This window comes from Anoplophora glabripennis, unplaced genomic scaffold (genome assembly GCF_000390285.2).
Source record: "Anoplophora glabripennis isolate ALB-LARVAE unplaced genomic scaffold, Agla_2.0 scaffold1053, whole genome shotgun sequence".
NCBI classification, from domain to species: domain Eukaryota; kingdom Metazoa; phylum Arthropoda; class Insecta; order Coleoptera; family Cerambycidae; genus Anoplophora; species Anoplophora glabripennis.
In genome coordinates, this window is record NW_019417130.1 from 101,401 (window position 1) to 121,848 (window position 20,448).

Sequence of the window (20,448 nt, forward strand, 5' to 3'; positions counted from 1 at the left end):
GGAGGAAGATTATGATAAAGACTTTGTATCTAATGAAAGATGTTTACAAGATGATAGTGATTTGCCAGATTTGAAGGTCATTAAACAGTGTCTTATTACGCGCAAAGGTGAAGAATCGTTTTCTTTTCAAAATTATTCATGTTGCAATAAACTACGGCGAGTGATTGCATATTGTTTGAGATTTTGTAATAACTGCAAACGTAAAGCCAATGATCGCACATACGGTTCTTTGACTACAAAGGAACTCAATGCTTCGGTTTTAATATTAGTAAAAAAAGGTCAGCTTGAATCATTCCGGGAAGGTATTAATTCTTTAGATGCTCAAGGTACAATAAAGCAACGTAGTAAATTATTAAAACTTACACCTTTTTGCATACTGATAGAACCTTAAGAGTTAAAAATAGATTGACCAATTCAAATTACTCTTTTGATAAAATAAACCCCTTGATATTGTCGGCTGATCATTACTTGACCAAACTGTTGTTTCGCTATAAACATGGGAAATTATTGCACGCTGGACCGCAGCAATTATTGTCTTCAATACGTGAACGATATTGGATTGTATCCGGTCGGAAACTTGCTAGAAAAACTGTCCACGAATGTGTCAAATGTGTCAGAGTAAATCCAAAGGCTTTTGCGCCCTCTATGGGAAATTTTCCGATTCAACGTGTAACGTCTTCCCCTCGCTTTTATCACACTAGTGTCGATTATGCCTGTCCTCTGTGGTTAGCAAATAGAAAGAGCAGAGGAAGCAAATTGTTAAAATGTTATGTATGTATCTTCATTTGTTTTTCCACCAAATGTATACATAATATGGAACTTGTAACATAACTGTCCACCGGGGCATTTATAATGGCTATGCGTAGGTTCATAGGTCGTCGTGCAGGCCTGCGCATATGTACTCGGATAACGGAAAGAATTTTGTTGGAGCCAACTCTGACTTAAAAGAATTTGGGAACATGTTAAAACAAAATTCAGATAGCCAATGCAAACAAAGATGTTAACTGGCACTTTATCCCCCCGTATCCACCCCATTTTGGTGGCTTATGGGAGGCGGCGCGGCGGTTAGGTCCACCAAGTTTCATTTGAACAGGGTAGCGGGAAACGCGCACTTGACCTTGGATACATGGATGTATACATTTTTTAATTGGCCGCTCATTAACGTCACTATCAGATTGTGAGCTGGAAAATGTCCCCACCATGTTGGGTACTTATTTAAATTTAAAAGTCTCTGCGCTCTGGTCAGTGTTGCCCTGACCTAAAAAGGAGAGAACAATTGTACTTTGTTTGACAGTATTGACAGTTATGCTTGATATATGAATATTTGTCATATATTTGTCATTCATAAAAATAGAAATAAAGTTGTTATTTCAACTAACAAGAAGTTAAAAAGATAAGGAACCCGAATATTATGCAATGGTTTTCTTTTCAAGACCACTGGTTTATACTTTTCTGCGAAAACACCTAGAAAGGTCGTCACAAAGTTAAAATAAATGTAGATCCAAGAATAATGCCTTGTGGGACTCTTGCTTCTATTTCTAATCGTTTACTAACAGCGTTATTAATTTTAACTGTTAATTCGTTTTTAGATAACATTTTAATTAATCTAACCCATGCCCCTTTACTCCAATATCATGTTATTTTTGTAATAATATACCAATAACAAATAATGTAATATGCCCGAGTTAAATCCATAAATACTACAATACATTTTTTCCCATTATTAATATGGTTAATGTATCTCCTGCATCTTCATTTTATTAAGAAAAGAGTATGAAACAATTAACTTCAATGGCCAGTGGCTAATAAAATATTGCAATTCTTAGGAAACAATAGCACTGCAGAAAAAATACACACTAAAAATTCACCCTGCATTTCAGAACCACTATTTCTTTCCGAAATGAGAATATAATTTTTGACAGCAATTAACATCTTGTTAACCATGCTTGCTATGAATAATAATATTTCAAGTTTTTTTCAGTGTTTGTTAATAATGATTTTTACGTAAAACAGCAATTAAATATTCAAAGCAATTAAAGTAGGGGTACCCAATTAAAGTTATTTTTGAATTTAAATAGTGATAAGAATACCTTATATAAATGTAGAATAGGTAAATTTATGTTAACTGTTATTGCAATAGTATTTCAAAATGAAGACATCAATACTTCTGTTTGGAATACTTTTATTAACTGTTAGTCAGTCAGGTGAGATTTTATTATTATAACCAAATATATAACCTAATTCATTTTGTATTAATTTAATATAATATTTGAGACAGTAGAAGAAACCGTCACATTTATTTTTGTTTTTAATTTTGCTATCAAATTTCTGTCAATTTAAGTTGAAACTAAAAAACTGAATAAAAAAGACAGTTGAAATCAAATATGACTCGTTTTTCGAATAAGTTTGGAAGGAACCCTTTTTAATGTAATTAGGAACCAAATTCACTATCCAATTATAGAAGCATTCAATGGTATTGTCTGAAGTTATTTATTTGGGGCATAGTCTTCGTTTTCCATTATTTGTTGAATATTTTGACATTTATGACGAAATTAGTGAAATATATCCTTGCGCCAAAAGGTCGTTATTTTTTATGAAAATGTTTATGCCTACTATCGAAATAAATGAAATAGACACCCAAGTCTGGAAAACGATATTAAGAAAACGTACTAGCGAAAAAATTTGAAATTTGGACCATATTTTACCTCACTATTACTCTATATATGCTAAAATTTCAGTCAGTTTCGTTATCCCATTTTTTAGTTATTTATGAAAATATTATAATATAATATAAAAAAATCGCAGTTTTCTGCCTACAAAATTGATACCTCCCATTTTAACTGGCAACTTTTTTGTTAATTGATGAAAAAATTCCAAATTTTTACTGACGTATAAGAATATCATATTTATAACTGTATTATTTTAACAATTTTTTCAGATTGTTGTTTACAGTTGTTATTTACTACCTGTGCCAATTTTTTTCTTTTTTTAAGGAACAAATATTTACAGAAATAGCACTCTGCTCGAAATGAAAAAAGAAAAGTTTTTGAGACAAATGACCTTCACAGTACTAAAGACAATAGCTCCAATTATCGTCAGTAAAAATTTGGAAATTTGTGAATTTTCAACTTTTTCATTAATAACTAAAAAATGGGATAACGAAACTAACTGAAATATTATCACACAATACAGTAATTGTGAGGCTATAAGGTCCAAATATCTTCGCCCTTACGTTTTCTTAATATTGATTTCCCAACTCAGGGGTATATTTCATTTATTTCGATAGTAATTAAAAATTTCTTACTGAAAAGCAGACAAATAGAAAATACATATCAGTTAAAAAAATAATCTGTTTTCGTTTTCAATATTCAGCAACGATACGTTTTAAAATTATTTTTGGTAGATTTAGTTTAAACCAGTTTATTTTTGTTTGCCTTCTTCAGTCTGAGATTTTTTATCAAGCAAAATTTTTCTCATAAAAAAACCCTTTTCGAGCAAGAGTTTATTTAATTCATGTTTACCTTTTTGTTTAGGTAGGTGGTAGCAAAATTCCCAGTAAATAAAAAAATATATTCAGTGGTATCGAAATTCTAGGATTCTCATTAGCGGTATATCTCAGTATCACCTCAGTGGCTATTATAATCATATACAGATTCAGCGAATACCTTTATTTAATTACATCATCAACCCAAGTATTATCAAACATTTTTCGAAATATACGTTATATTTTTTAAAAGAATTATCACCCTATATCTCGAATAAGAAGTAATTGGGTATATACTATCATAAAAATATTTTTACTTGCTTTGATTTAAAGAATAACCTCCTATTTTTATTCGGTCAATTTGTGACTCATATTATTCCCATTCTACACATATATTCAATTTTGGTGGTTATATATTTTATATATTTCATCCAAAATATAGTTGCTTAATAAAATCATTTGATTTATTTTAAGATGTAGTATCGATACGATGTATCAATTATTGGACTTCAAAGATCATTTATAATTATGCTTCATTATTAGCCATTGGCTCTTCAAGTATACACCTCAGATTTCTGACAATTTTGTACGTTATAAATATATATTAACCGACGAAAATTGTCTAGAATATAACAGTAGTGACAGCTGTACTTTCGCTTCAAGCTAATTTCAGAATTAATTCATACTACGTTTAGATTTACTATCCGTACAACCTGCTCATTGTTTTGAGATGTAACAAACTTCTTAATGTCACTAACTATTATAAATAGTATGTATAGTAAAAATTCTCAATCATTTCAAATTTTTTTGCTTGTATAATCAAATCACCAAATTGAATTTACGTTTTGAGTATCTTATCTATTATTACAACATTTTGATGATCACTTTTTTTATGTCGGATGAACCAATAGCGTGAAGATAGCAACACTCGTATTTGGAAGCGGTGGTATTTTCAGTTAAATTAGCAAGATCAAATAATTTGGTTGTAGGATTTCATTCATAAATTAACCTGCTACACTGATTTGTCTATACCGTGCCTCAATTTTTCAACAATTTGTCTTGGAACAATTTTACCTGGTGGGTAAAATTATCGGGAATGAAGGAAATGTATGGAGACTTTAAGACGAAGAGAATTATGGAATAAAAATTTGATAGAATGTAATGTGTAATTAATTAGCAGCTTCATAATATCCTTATTCTGCATTATTGAAGTATTGCGCCTCGAAGTTTTGCAGCTGACACATTCTTCTCTTTTGTAGTGTATTAACAGAATGGTCATTCAATATTCATTTAGACTCTGCTAAAAGTGTTTATTGAGAAACTGGGTTTTAGAAAATTGTATGTTACGAGGGCTACTTTTTCAAGATTTGATTGGTCGCGAAATTAAAACCACAATGAAAATCAAACATGTTTTATTTGCAACATTTAACTACACCTTCCAGCTACTTTTTTACATAATCGCCTCTCCGACTAGACATTTTTTCGTTGTCTGTGTCAAAATGCTGTCCTCCTAGCCAGCGTTTCATGTGAGCAAATAGATGAAAATCAGTCCGGGCTGTATGGTGGGTCATCAAACACTTCCCATCGAAAATTCCGCAGGAGTGTGTTTGTTACAGCTGCAATGTACGGCCGAGCATTGTCATCAAGAAGGACAATGCCTGATGACAACATTCTTCTTCGCTTGTTCTGAATTGCCCTTTGTAGGCGTTGCAGAGTCACGCTGTATGAGGCTACAATGACGGTCGTGCCACGTTTCATTAAGAGAACATTTTTTCGATACCATAACACAGTAGTCATACACTATCTGATGGAGAGGGTTCGTTTGCTGTTCTTTGGTTTACTCGGGGAATGAGAATGCATCAACTGTTTGGATTGATCTTTTGTCGTTTCACTTTCGAAATGGACTCATGTCTCGTCTCCTGTGACAATTTTTTACAAAAAGTCTTTTCCTTCATCATGGTAGCGCTGGAGGAACGTTAAGGCGGTTGTGATTTGTTATGGTCGAACAGCATCTTGGGAACCCATCTCCACACAGTTTGCGGTACTAAAGTCTCTCACTCACGGTGGTATAGAGAGCTGACTTTTAAAATTCACTCAACACAGAAATTGAAGACATGGCAGCAAAAACGAGTTAACTGCACTATTAGAATTTGTTCTGGAGGGACAAAAACGTGTTTTAAAATTCAAATTGATCTTTATTCTTTGGTTTTTATTGTAAAAGTGGTTAACATGTTGTGTAGAAGTATACTGATAGAGAGAACAATATTTAAAAGACTGCACTTTTTTGAAAAACAAAGTTTTGCAGCTACCCCATTTTTGCCAACAATTAATTTTTTTTATTAATGATAGTAATGTACATGAAGTTTACATACTTAACTACATGCGAACTCTCTTTACTATACATAACTATATGTAACATGACTGTTTCTATTATATATTTTAAATATTTTGGAAGTTACCTCATTTTTACGCCAAATAAAACGAGCAAACATTTTGTTTAAAGAAAACCGAACTTTATTTTAGAAAACAATGTTAAGTACAAGTTTTTTATCCAAACGACAACATTAATATACTTTACCGATTCGTCCAAATAACTCCATTTGCCCAAAAAGTGCAGCTACCTCGTTTTTGCTGCAATGTCTTCAATTGTAAACCGAGATTTTTTCGAATCGCCTGATCCACTTGCTGTACAATATCATCGGGACGTCTGTACGTCCAGCTTCACAGTTCTTGCACCATTGCCGCACTTTGCTGTCACTCATGAAAATTTCACAATACACATTACTCATTCGTCGATGAATTTGGACTACATTGCATCCCTCAGCATGAAGAAATCGAATTAACACACACTTCACAGCTTGTTGTAGGCCCAGACTCTACCAAAGCGGAGACGAGACGAGAGGAGAGATGTGTTACAAAAAACCAATAGGATTTCGTTATTTACATATCTCGTCTCCGCTTAGCTTCATATCAGTGGATACGGCTGAGCAGAGAGCGGAGCAGATGTCTCATATTTGTTTAGCACGAACAAAACAGAGATGTGTGCTGTGCCCCGCAAGCTAGCGACAGCGCGGCGTGCAGCTGAGACGAGAGGTGATGTAAGCGGCAGGCGTGCGGGCTTCGGCAAGGGGCTGCTTCTTCAGACTCTAGTTCTTCTTCTTCAAGTAAAACAAGATACAGTTCTTGTAATAGTGACATAACTGACGTCTGCCTTTCGTGCCAGATCGCACTAGACTGTAGGTAAGTCCGTTCGTCTCAATATCCAACGCTCGCCGCATGCAGCTCCCCTCTAGCCAGTACGCACAGTCCGCACAGCTTCGGTGGACACACCCTAGCTGTTAAGCATCTCCTCTCCTCTCCGCTTCGCACATCTCCGCTGTGCGGTCCTTAGGCGAGTGCTCACTGCGCGCTTAGAACTGACAAGGGCGACGTGATGCAGTCGACGGGCATACTAGTGACACCGGCAAAGCTTCATCTGATTTTCAGTGTGGTTTTCATTTCGCCACCGATCGGACATTGAAAAAAAATAACTTTCATATTAATAATTATTAATATTAAATTAATTTAATATTGATAACTATTAATATTAAATTAATTTAAATAACCTGTTATGTTTTATTGAATATTATTAATTATATTAAGGCGAATTCTGCTGAATTGATATCAATGCCAAATTTCTATTCAAACATACATACTATGCAGGGTGAGTCATTAATAATGGTACACAGCTTAATGACAGATTGTTCGTAACACCTTTAGAACAAAAAGGAGCAACAATTGACTAAGACATGTTTGGCTCAATCACTATATTTTGACGTTAACAATCTGCCATTAAGCTGTGTGACATTATTAATGGCACACCCTATATATTTGATGATATTTTTAAAGGGTGTTTCTAAAACAGGGTCCCAAACTTCTGCTGCGTTTATAACCCATTAAAATAAGCCAAAAAGTTATGTACGGCCGTGCGGCTGAAAATGCATCAGAAGTGAGGCGTCTGTATGCGGCAGCATACCCGAATAGAAGACTTTCTTCTCGACAGGTAATTCAAGTGCATATCTGCCATTTCCGTGTTTGAATATGACTCCATTTTATGAGTTGCAATAATGTTGTATACTTAAATTTTCCACTTACCACTTTTACTAATTAAACACTGCAAAGCTCAATTGACAGTTTATCAATAACTTAAATTGTTAAGCGTTGTGGCAACGTCAGTCTTTTATTTGCCATGGTAAACAGATTTTTGTAATTTTTGGCCTAATAACTTAAAGAGCAGAGTAATTTTCAAACTCAATTTACTCGAAAACCATTGGAAATATCGATTTGGACAAAGATAATATTTTTTACGTAAAATTGTTAAGATTTTATAAATCTGTAGAGAAAATTGTAAAAAAATTGAAATAAAAAAAATTACGGGCCGAAAACCCCCTTCACCAACCTAAATGGGACGCATATGATTTGCATGTCGAAAAACGGAGTAGCCCATGTTATTTAACGTAAAAAGTTATGTAAGACCCATAAATTTTTTTCTATTTATTTGCGACCGTTTTGTCAATAACAGAAAAAAAAAAGTTTTGTTTGAGCTCTTTTAAGGGCATATAACTTCCTAAGGGTGCGTTTTAGGGCACATGTTAATAGGAACTTTTTGGCTTATTTTAATGAGTTATAAACGCAGCAGAAGTTTGGAACCCTATTTTAGAAACACCCTGTATACGTTTTCAAGTTAGGATGTTACAAATTTTATTACATCACCCATCACCTCATACACGTAGTGTAGTAAAATTTTATCAAAAGAGCATTTTATTAACAGTTAACTTTTCATTTTATTTTCTATTTTCTTGGCATCCTAAATAAACACATTGTTCTAAATTAAACGTAATTGGAAGTTTATATTTTTTTCAGTTTCTCACTTGATAAAGAGAGATACAGAAAATAACAGCATTGAAGAAAGCCAATCACCGGGTGAGTTTTAAGATTCACATATAAAAAGTAATATTGGCGATCTAGTACAAAAGTACAGTCCGGAGGATATTTGTCGAGTTGAATTCCAAGAACACTTACAAAGAAACACGCCTTCTGCTAACTGCAGTCCAAAGTCTGATTGCTCTTGAATTATTCATTATTTTTTAACTTTTCGTGGATAAAAAGATAGATAATTTATTTAGATTTTATTTTACAATTAATAAAAATGGTTTTTAAAATAACGGCCATTTTTTTAATAAAAAAACGCATTTGTTATAAATAAACATATGAAATGATTTATATGTAAATAAAATACAATGCTTTAGATAACGTACAGATAAATTCTTTTTAACAATTGAAATAACAAAGTATGATTAAAATAGAATACAGAGCAGGCCAGGGGATAAAAGTAAAAATTTTGTTCCAAAACTCTATAGCTTCTAGATTATTCAATCTGCGATCTGTAGTTCTCTTTCGCACATTTGGCATACTGAAAATCGTTTTATATGTCGAACTTAGTAAATAATGAATTAAGTGACATAACTTTATAATGGGACAAAAGTAACACCTTGTTGCTTTTGACATGATTTACTTTCACGAACACGCTTTATAGTTATTTTTTACGTTCTATTGTTTTGACGTCTATTCCAATATAATTCGATAGAGCTTATTTGACTAACAATAAGTAAATGGATTATGTCACCAGCAGCTTAGAAACTACAAATTTCATAAACTTTTTCTAAGAATAAAGTAGGGATTCCAGTTTCAGAAAAAAATGTTGATTGAGGGTTATTTTATAACAATTAACCAATAAATTGACGAAATAATTACAATAAATCTGCACCATTTGCTATTTTACAGTGTCATAAAGAGAGAACAAATTCAATTGGTACATTTCTGATCTTTCATAAACCTTTTCTTCGAAATCTTTTACATTGTGAAAATGGTACTCGTATTTTTTGCCTCACAAAAAAAATCGAGGATTTTGTTTTCGTAAAGATCACTATCACTGGCTAGGGAAGACGTCAGGTACAAACTATTTAAATAATCCAGTTTACAGGACGTAGAAGATTTTAAAAAATATGTAGGTATATTATTAGAATTGTTCATTATATAGAGCGCCACAAAGGAAATAGTTAGCGAATTATTAATGCGTCTATATTTTTTGTTAGAACGTTATCTTCAATTTATATAAACTATAATATTGCGAAACTGAGATCCCTACATTGTTCTTGGAAAAAAAGTCTCTAAGGAAAAATAATTCCAAAATTTCTATTAGGTCACAGACGCTACTTATGTAGTATTAGTATATTCAGATCAATAGATTTCTTCAAATTCTATTGAAAATATCAGGGCTTGATACTAAAAACAATGTTGAATCCGTTTTTATAAAATGTATATTTCTCATATCTATTAGACTATATGTTACTTTAAATAGCTATTTCTGCAATTATTATAATTTCTAAAATACTATTTTTTAGGATTAAATCGGATTCTGAAAGATATTTCTAACAGCGCTGAAATATTTATGCATTTGACTACGGGTGAGGCTAATGTAGAAGAATTTGTTAAAAGTTTGCAGAACCTTACGAAGGATATTGAAAAGCAATTATCACTTTTGAGTATTGCAAGTGAAATTCCTATATTTGGCATTTTCATAAAACCTTTCATTTTACTTCTGCAGTCTTATGTTAGCCGAATTCCAGTACTTGGATTCCTATTAAGCCAAATACTTGTTGGACCAAGGGGTAAGAACATTTATAACTTTACCTTGAATGTAGAAGTGCCTAAAGGCTGGTTCTCATTAATCAACTTGCTCAATATCGTCGAATTTACGTGACTGAACATAGAATTGAAAGTAAAATTCGTTCACATGATTCAAGAATATTGAATATACTGTCTAGAAAGTGTCAGTATTAAAAATGGCTATAAAGAAAATTGTGTGTGCTGGCATTTGTATTTTGTGTGAATATTTAAAAAACTTAATCAGAAATAGGAAAAAAAATAAAACTTCGTCGTTAGTGGTTCAGACCATGGATTTTAAAACGCAAATATGAAGGTGATTCAGAAAAGCGGTACAGTTGACTTGGATGCCTATAAAAATTATTTAAGAATGACTAAACAGAAATTTGATGGGAGGCTCTTCAAGAAAGATTCAAGTTACAAGTAGGTATGTAGTTTTAAGATATCTAGCCACAGGAGATTCATTTCCATCTATGAGTGCACTGTACAGGCTGCCCAAAAATAGTATTTCGCAAAAATTGAACCTCAAAAATACACACAATGGCCTTTCAATGCGATTGAATACTTGTTCTCACGATCAAGCCCTGTCCAATTTAATTGAATCAGACTTATCGATCAACGAAAAGTAGAAATGTCTTTCACTTTTATTGAAACATAATATTATTGAGCAATTGCGTTGAACGGATGTTTACATTAATTCATTTTATTTCAAAGGCATAGATTCAACGATACTGATCAATGAAGTTGACCAATGAGAACCCGTTTTTAATAGAAATAAATAAATTAAGGTTAATGGTATCTAATCATGTTACAAAATATTTTTTTTTTGTTAATTGTATTAGTCAGTCCAAATTGCTTTACTGTTCACAGAGGTGTATGTAATTGGCATTTTTTTAAATAGAAATTGAACTGCTTTTATTACTTATTTAAATTTATTTTAAATTAACCTATCGCTCTCAGCATGTCCTAATTGCTATTGAAAAATTGTTACATGCCAAAGTGGAACCGTTGTTAAAACTAGAAACAGTTGACATATTAATGTTGATTGAATTCTTTGATAAAATTCGTACAAAAGGAGTCTTCTTAGTGAAAAATGTTTTCAATTTGCTTATTACAGTTAATTCATACTTAGTAGAATAGAACAAGAATAGGAAAGAACGTTCACTCGATGTGTTATTAATACCTTAATCGACGACGGTGCCTTTATGGCCTTCATAATAACAATCAGTCCTATTATTAATTCATAATAACACCCAAATTTTAAAGTAAAAAATAAACAAAAACAAAGTTAGTCACCACTTTTACTTGTTATTATTAACTATAAAAAATTCAACAACATTTATTTATTGTAAACTTTAATTACAACTTCTGTACAATTTGTTAAATTAATTCCAGCAGATACTGTAAGTATCTGCTGGAGTAAGTAAGTTTATTTCCCGTGTGCTTGAACTTATTGAAGGGCCATCAATGCCCGAAACGTTACCCAAAATATTAGAAGCCACTTATTTCTATTTTCTTTGGAATCTTCTATATAGCTTTCTGCCACTGTGTTAGATCGCCAACCACCATGCTTCTTAATAGATAATAAATCGACTCCAGAATCTGCAAGCAACGATGCAGATGATCTACGAAAACAGTATAGTGTTGAGAATTTGGAAGACCCAGGAACAATGCTATATTACATGGCATTTTCCCAAAAATATTAATGCCAATTTTCTGCTTGATGCATTTTCCATTTCTGTACCTCACAAAAAATCGAATATGATCTGTGTTGCTTGGCCTCATCGCTATATATCTTTGAGCCATTTCCACCATATTTATTCCTTCAATGTTTCCATTTGTGATAAATAAAATCTCGTGATATCTTTGTTTTCGTAAACGGAATAATAATATGAATGCATTGTCCTTCATTATGTTTTCTTTTCTTAAAATCTTCAAGTTTTGCATAACTTTGCTCGTACATCCGAAGGGACACTCTCGGAATCAAAACCACCCATATCCACCCATTCTTTTTCACAAAAACTGAACGTATGATACAAAATTGGACGCCAATAATGAAGTTGTCAAAGTCAAATTTAAAACAATCAATAACTGTGGTTACCATGGCATCGTCAAATAAGAGCACCTAATAATTTTAACTTTCAATTTATGACAACGTCTCTAATATTTTAAGATAAATCGAATCTACAAATAACATCTATTTGGACCATCGTAGATTAAATTCTGAATGATACACGTTCGATATGAACTTTGTTAATGAAACTTGTGTTACTAAATCACTCGGCAAACGCCACGTGATTTAACGTTACATGCGTTTCATTATAGTGTTTATATCGAACTAGTATCATTAATAATAAGAAAACACTTCACAAAACACAAAAATGTTGCAAATATGAGAAAATCTACAATTGGTAGATTTACTAATCAACAAAAATTACATCATATAATTCGTCTAGTGTACGAATTGAAAATGGAAAATTTTAATCGTCGATTATAGTTCTCCAGCAACAGAAAACTTTTTTTTATATCAATATTTTACATTACTGAGACCAATCGATACGGGAACTTAAATTAGAAAACGACTCATGCGCCAGAACATTACGAACAGACAGCAAATACAAATAAAGTTCAAATGTATTATTCTGCAGTTTCAGAGTTTCTTTTGAAGAGGAGAACTATATATGTCGAATCACTAAGTATATTTATTTAGCACAAGAATATACCTGTATATTGTGGAATATTGAAGTAGTACACTCAATGAGCCACTTTCTGCAAAACGAGTTGATTTCAGCATTTACAATTTTATTCTCAAATGAAGAAGGACCAGATTTACCCATAATCCTTTTTTTCTCAGTATTACCCCTTTCATAATTATCTCCTTTTCCTATTAAGTTAAATCATACATGCAGTTCATTTTACTACAACCTTTTGTGAATATTCTTCTGTAACTTTTTTGTACATTTAAATGATCTTGGGAAATTTCTACAAGAGCGTCATATATTTCTCCCAGTTGATATTTTAGTAGATTAATAAATTCTATTCTACTCTCCCATCTCGTATCGTTAACACTTTTTAGTGTAGGGATGATACATGTTTTTTAATACTACCCACCTTTGTGTAGAGGCACTAAAAAATGTAAATAAATCTTGCACCATAAAATAATAATTTGCTATTTCGCCTGTTCTTTTAGCGACATCATTTATTACTAAATTTAGAGAGTGGCATGAACATGGAACAAAAAATGCCTTGGCATTCATGTCTAAAATAAATTCGTTTTTGGACACCTGCATGAATTTCTTTCATGTTGGCGTCATCACCATAGCCCTGTCCTCGTATATTGGTAACTTCAAAATTTAACTTATTAACTTCATTTAAAAGGGCATTAGAAAAATTTGCACCCGTTGATAGTTCAACGTTGAGGAAATCAATAAACTATTCTTCACATTTGTATGAGGACCCATCTCTTATCCCTATTCTTATTATGAAAAACATTTGTTCAACTTTACTAACGTCAGGAGTGCAATCAAAAATAATACTATAATATTTTGCAGATCTTACTTTGTCTAAAATAGTATTTTGAACTTTTCTCCTAAACAATAAGATTACATCATTTTGAATGTCATTACTTAAATAATGAACACTTTTCTCATGCATTGAAGCTTTTCTCAAATGTTCAACAGAATCAAATTTACCTAAAAATTCCATAATTTTTAAAAAAATTCCATCGTTAGGTTGTAAAACTTTATCCGATCTATCTCTAAGAGGAAGTATTTGAGTTGCACATAACTGTATGACAGCAATAATTCTTTTCAAAACGTCGCTCCAATATTGTCTTTGTATATTTAATATGCGCTGATGTTCCTGATCAATGGTTTTATTTACTTTTAACCTCTTGTCCATTTCCTTCCACTTTTAATAACATTCCATGTGACTGCTAAAAGTTTCGTGGGCTTTTAACCTTCTTGAATTATTTCTCCAATCTCTCTACCCGTTGAACCAGTTAAAAGAATTTAAGTCAGGATTTTTTAAAAGTTAACAACAAAAACAATATGCTGCATTAGAACTTCGTGAATATAATAACAATTTTCTTTTAAGCAACTCACCATTGGACAATTTTCGATATTTGCCTTGGTCCTTTTTCGACAATAATTTGATGTTCCAGACAATTTAAATTTTTCCAAGTTGCCGGATCTTCGTTGTACTGTCGAATTGTTCGATTTGAATTGATATCAATATCAAACTCATTAGATTCATCAACGTCAATTCTAGTTTTTCTGTTTGGCTAGATAAGTTTTCAATTTCTATTGAAGATGGAGATTCTAAATCATCAACTATATTTTCAGTGGAAGTGGACGTAGAAGGCTTAATAAATTTTTCCATGACACCACTCAGACTTTTTTGTTCATTTTCTTTGGTTAATCTCTTTTGTTTATAGGCAAATCCTGATAGCTTTTTTCTTTGAATTTCACTCATTTTTTTATTATTCATTCACTCAGGCATCTACAAAAAAGCAGTCTAACAGCATATTACGTATTAACGCTTAAATGTATTTTTACAGGAAAAAAGTAGTTGTTGAGAACTCAGTTTTTCAAAAACATTTGGCAACGTCAGTTTCTCCCGCGAGTCTAAAAATCAGCAGAAGCAGCAAAACAACTCTGTTGTCAATGCAAGTTAACGTTAAGTACGCAGCATGTGTTTATATTTAAATTAATTTACTTAAATGTATACCATGATTAAATAATAAATAACACTATAATTTCTCTTTGGCTGGGATATCAACATAAAACCTTAACAATTTCCATAAAATACTGTAATGACAATACGCTTGCAAAATCAGAATATTTTCGTATAGGACTATCTGCGCCACTAGTTGCGCAAGAGTATTGATACTGCAGTATTTTGTAGGAAGGACACAATATAACACGTTGACTGCGAGATAATCTCAATGTACCTTGTCCGTGAATGCGATACATATCTTCGGGGATATGTAACAAAACTTTTTTTGTGTGCGGTACATATCCCTGGGGATATGTAATCTTTTTACATTTGACCCTCTATAAAATGAAAAATAACACAATTATTGCTATAAACTTGCATGTATCTGTAACTATATATCCTAGGATGCTAACGTTTTCATTCGCAAAGAGTTTTGAATAGAAAAAAATAGAAAAATCGTTATTTCTGGTTTGAGTATTATTTTGTACGATTTTTTTTTGATAACTGGACACAATAAACTAGAAATAAGGAACACTTCATATAAAGAATCGAACATAACCTCCGTGCAACAACAACACCCCCCTTCGGTAGTTCGTGATATTGCTCACTATCGAATAAATACATACCCCAGGAGATATGTGCCGCATATTAGTTATATTATATTACTTCTATGCGATACATATCCCCCGGGATATGCATATTGACAGCAAGGCTAATATGTAAAAATTGGAAGCTTCATTCAAAAGCTATTTGATTCTTTGAAATCGGCCAAAAACTACAGATTCTGCAACTTCCACAAGATACAGTAAAAATGTGATTATTGAGATTCGCATATTTTTTATAATGAGTACATACCCCCCGAGGTATGTACCGCAGTCAACGTGATAAGGTACATTAGATTTAGTTTACATATCTCTATTATTTCAGAGCGTTTACATAGTAAATAAAATTTAGGAACTTACGGTTGAGAATTCGAAAAATATTTTTGGTCATTCTATCCACTCCCGGAAGTTCTAAAAGTGGAATATCTTGTATATACCGTTTGCTGAAATGTTCATTCAATTATGTTCAGTCATTAATTCATATGAATTTTCTGCTTAGTTTAGATGATATTTTTTAAATATTGACATGTTCCTAAAATGAAAGGACACATCTTCCTCATTCATTCAATAACAACTGTCTACTTACAATACAGAATACTAAATTAATTTTATTTTTTAGATCCACAACATCGAGCACACACAAGTTGACTATGAAATGTGATTAATACCAATGATTTCTTTAATGTTATTACTCATATTAGATATAACTAATTTTAATAACTTCTTATGATATGTAAGTACATATTATTTTATAAATAAATATCCATACGCACCAAGTGAGTATTACCAAAAATATGTATATCAATACTCCTTAGGCTTGATAGGCTCACAGAGACTATCTAGCAGGCTCCTTAGAGATCTCCGACAGTTTAATCGGAGGAATAGGCACATTGAGGCTTCGGTATCCTTCGGTCATTCCTTCCCATCGTTTTCCCTTCAAAATTTAACCAACTCTTAGAAATGGCTCCAGATAAGCCGAAACGTCGAAACTAAACAGTATCAGACGAGGTTTAACCCGAAAACCTAGAATTATATTACTCAGGCTGTTAATGATAAGTTTTGCCAAAACTTTAATGGCGTAATCTACCTATGAAAATAATCAACTTTTGTCCTATAAAAATTTTTGATAGGACGCTGCCCTACAGAGATACAGGGTGTTAAAAGTTTCAAATATTTATATGACTTTTCCTGCAACTTTACTGGCAAAAAATATTTAGTGATAAAATTTGGGGGATGGCATTTTTTTAGTAGGTGCTATTTTTTCATGGATAACTTATTCCAAAATACACTTCAGTAGCATAGTTATTGAGGGAGTAGGGGACCTTTTTGAAAAAAAATCGTATGCCACTGGTTTTTTAATAATTTTAAATGATTTTAAAATGTACAATCAATTTGTGGCAATAAAGTATTCTCGTAAAGTATTCGTAAAATTTACTGATCTTCAGATAATTGGGAAATCAAATAAGAAGATACTTAAGTACCTACGTTGCTATTTATCATTTTCTATTGATTGCTAAAAAATGTGTAACAATAAATTCCATACCTTAACAAAGTGCTAGTAGTCACTAATTTTGTAAGTTGACTGTAATTTCAGTTTGATCTTTAAGTCATTGTACATGCCAATTCTTAATGACTGTTTGCTACGATAAGATATACCACATGTTCATTTTTCGATATTTACAAAGTCCCTAATTTTATTGAAATAATTTGAAAAAACAATCAAATACAATAAAAAATGCTGGAGCTAAAAGTAACAAAGTTGAGGTTATTAAAAGTACAACTTATTCTACTTCTATTACAACTTATATTAGCTGTTCAAAATGATTCTTAAGGGGGCGATTTAGTATGTATATTTTTACCATGTAACAGAGCTTCAGATGAGAACACAAATCATCGAAGAAACTAACATAATTGAATATTATTATATATCAATGTATTCGCAATGGTTCCCGCTAGTGAGTGAAATAAATTTCAATGCTCATGAGAACAGAAGAATAATTTAAATAAATGCCAAAGTACCTCAATTTTAACCGTACTGTTAGTCTGCCAATATATTGGATTTACGACGGAACTAAGTCAGGCACAATAACCAAACTACTTCACTCACTAGAACGGACACTTAGGATCATTTGTATTTAATTTTCAGATTAATATTTATTAACAATTCTATAATTTGTGTCCTCAAGTAAGATGACAACATTTTATACAGGACTCCATGTTTATTCTATACTTAAACCAGAATTGTAGTGATTTTCTATCTCAAACAAGAATTTGTAGCTATAATTAGTTTGTATACTTTGTCACAGGTGTCGCTACCCTTGAAAATGAAAGCGAAAACACAGAGTTGGCTTATTAAAAATGCGTGCTAAAATAAAGCATAAGGTGGCCATATTCTTGGCCGAGAAATACTGAAATTTCTGGCGTGTTTAGGTACTGAAATCTTTAAAAGTAAAACGTGTAGAACAAAAGTAAACACAAAAATAAAATCCTTGATGTTTTGTTTATTCATTGTTACCATTTAAATTTACCCAAATAAAATAATAACTAAAAAAAGCGTTTGTAAAACATGCGTTTGATGTTATCCTAACCCCACACTTTAACAATTATTTTCACGTACTTATAAATAAAAGTAAACAATTTTATATGTAGGACTAAGCAAGTAAATGTTATAAGAATATTTACATGTGGAATTATATATAAAAAAGATAGTATTTTCGTAGATTTCAGTACCTAAAACCTTATTGATTTGATCGTTTTTTGCACCTGTTTATTCGTTTTACTGCGGCGTCTTTGAAAATACTCAGGTGGCATGACATAACATTCCTATTATTTGATAAGCTTTAGAATATTCAGTTATTAAATGTTTGAAATTATTTGTTTTTGCGGAAAACACTATTTAAAGAATACGGGGCTTATAATGGTCTGATATTATCTTTTATTTATAAATATGGGTAATTTTTTAAAAGTACCTAAGTAATAAGATTTTGTAAAGCTTAAGTAGTACGAAAATATAACGCATAAAAAACCAATAATATGTACGAATGTTTCTTTATTAGAATAAGATTAAATTTTACGTACAGGGTGTCCCACATAAAATCGTTATTTATGTTGTAGCCTTGGTAGTTTCAAAATAAATTTACAGCTTAAAAATTGGTCTGGCTCAGGTAGATTTCTTTTTCAATCTACAAATCAGTAGCTACTTACCGATAAGAAGGAAACCACTAGTCTAGTCGAGAAGTGAGTTTTCTGCGAAAAATAGTTATTGTAATCCTAAAAATATGGTTGTTAGTACATTGGATTCGGAATTAAATTCTGAGAAAGAAGTATTTTTTAATTTATCCGCAATTAAAAATAGCAATTGTTATAAACAAAAAACGAAGAGAAAAAAGGGAGTCTCCTTTTTTAGCTATAACTAAAAAAATATTGAAGATAGCTGAAATTTCAAAAAAGATCCTGAAAGAGGAGAAAATTTCAGCAAAATAAGTCAGGACTCCCGGAATTGTAGCTCCATTATTTATAATTTTAATTTGACGTTGAAAATATGGCTTCGCGCGGCGGTTTCCGCATCGTCGCGTCGCCTCCAAGCAAAGTGTGCAACACAAAATAATTTTTTTATAGTATTCGATATTAATTTAAAAATCTAAATAAATTATAGTGTCATCTAGACACTTGAAGGAACACAGCCCAGTTGGAAAATAATTTTTAACTTGACTTTTCTTAGTTATTCAATTGTTAATGAATTAATCTTTCATAAAACTTGTAAAAGTTTAAATAATGTATCTACAAATTTTTTTCTTTCTGGGAGGTCTTTTTATATACATAATAAACAAGATTCCGTTGTAAAAGTTTATAAAAGTTTTTTCATTTGTTTATAATGAGTTTTTAAAGTTAACAAAAAATGAAAAATCCGGGAAATGTTATAAAAATTTTTTTTTACCAAATGTTTGATTTTACTTGTTTTTCTATTAATATATTGCGTTTATTAACTTAGCTAAAAAAATTTTAACGTTATTTGTTTATAAATTTGTTATAAACAAATGGACAAGTTTAATATTTTTGAAACATTTTTTTGCCATTTTATTGTCTTGGTAAATTAATGATTTTTAAAAACAAAAATTTTTCTTAAATAAATTTTTTAATTGTTTATAATCGATTTTTATATTTATTTGTCATTTAAATTATTTATTAAGAAATCATTTTTTTTTAAATCATCATTTGCTATTATCAATATAATTATAAAAAAAAAATTTATTCAAATTTTCATTGTTTATTTTATAAACAATTTGTTATAAACAAATTCTGATTTTCATTTTATTTTTTTTTCGTAACTTTAACGAATTATAAATACAGCTATGTGCATCAAAGTGGTAAATAACATTTTTTTCTAATTTTTATTGCATTTTTAAATACTTTATCACATCAAAGCTGAAACGGTCACCTATTTGATAAACTTATAAATTGTTATAATTTCTAAATTATTGATGATACGGTCTTTGACATTCAGGTAGATCTTTTAGATAATTTATTGATCTATAACATGAATTTTTTTACCTGCTTCATATCTACAATGGTTATATTTTTATAAACATTTGTATATAAAAAAATGCATTATCTAATTCTTTAAATGACTAAAACTTTTAAACTATTGAAGTTACGGATTCCACTATTTAAGACAATTTTATAGAGTAACTACTGGACTACTCAATAAAAATTTTTTTATATTTTTTATTCCATTTGTTTACGATGTTTTTTTATTTGTTTAAATTATCACACGATTAAGGGTACATTTTCTGGATTTTCTGTACTTTTTTTCTAACTAATGTCAATATTTTATATTCTTCTTGTTGTTTTCTTCAATTTTGTCTATTTTTAATTAAACACTTAACTTTTGTAAGAGCAGAAACTCAAAATTTTAACCAATTGTGCAGCCTGGAAGATATT

At 31.1% G+C, this 20,448-nt stretch overlaps 1 protein-coding gene across 1 annotated transcript; it reads left to right on the forward strand.

The window, feature by feature from the left end:
* The first annotated feature begins 2,115 nt into the window (after positions 1–2,115).
* On the forward strand, positions 2,116–16,282 carry LOC108913946. The gene is made up of 4 exons (XM_018719604.1): positions 2,116–2,204; positions 8,387–8,446; positions 9,928–10,194; positions 16,127–16,282. The coding sequence occupies exons 1-4, from the start codon at positions 2,150–2,152 to the stop codon at positions 16,153–16,155; spliced, it is 411 nt and encodes a 136-aa protein (XP_018575120.1). The 5' UTR covers positions 2,116–2,149; the 3' UTR covers positions 16,156–16,282.
* The last annotated feature ends 4,166 nt before the right edge of the window (positions 16,283–20,448 follow it).

Coding starts and splice junctions, on each gene's coding strand:
- LOC108913946 (XM_018719604.1), top strand. CDS start 2,150: ATGAAGACATCAATACTTCTGTTTGGAATACTTTTATTAACTGTTAGT. Junction 2,205..8,386: donor ATTAACTGTTAGTCAGTCAG/GTGAGATTTTAT, acceptor TATTTTTTTCAG/TTTCTCACTTGATAAAGAGA. Junction 8,447..9,927: donor TGAAGAAAGCCAATCACCGG/GTGAGTTTTAAG, acceptor ACTATTTTTTAG/GATTAAATCGGATTCTGAAA.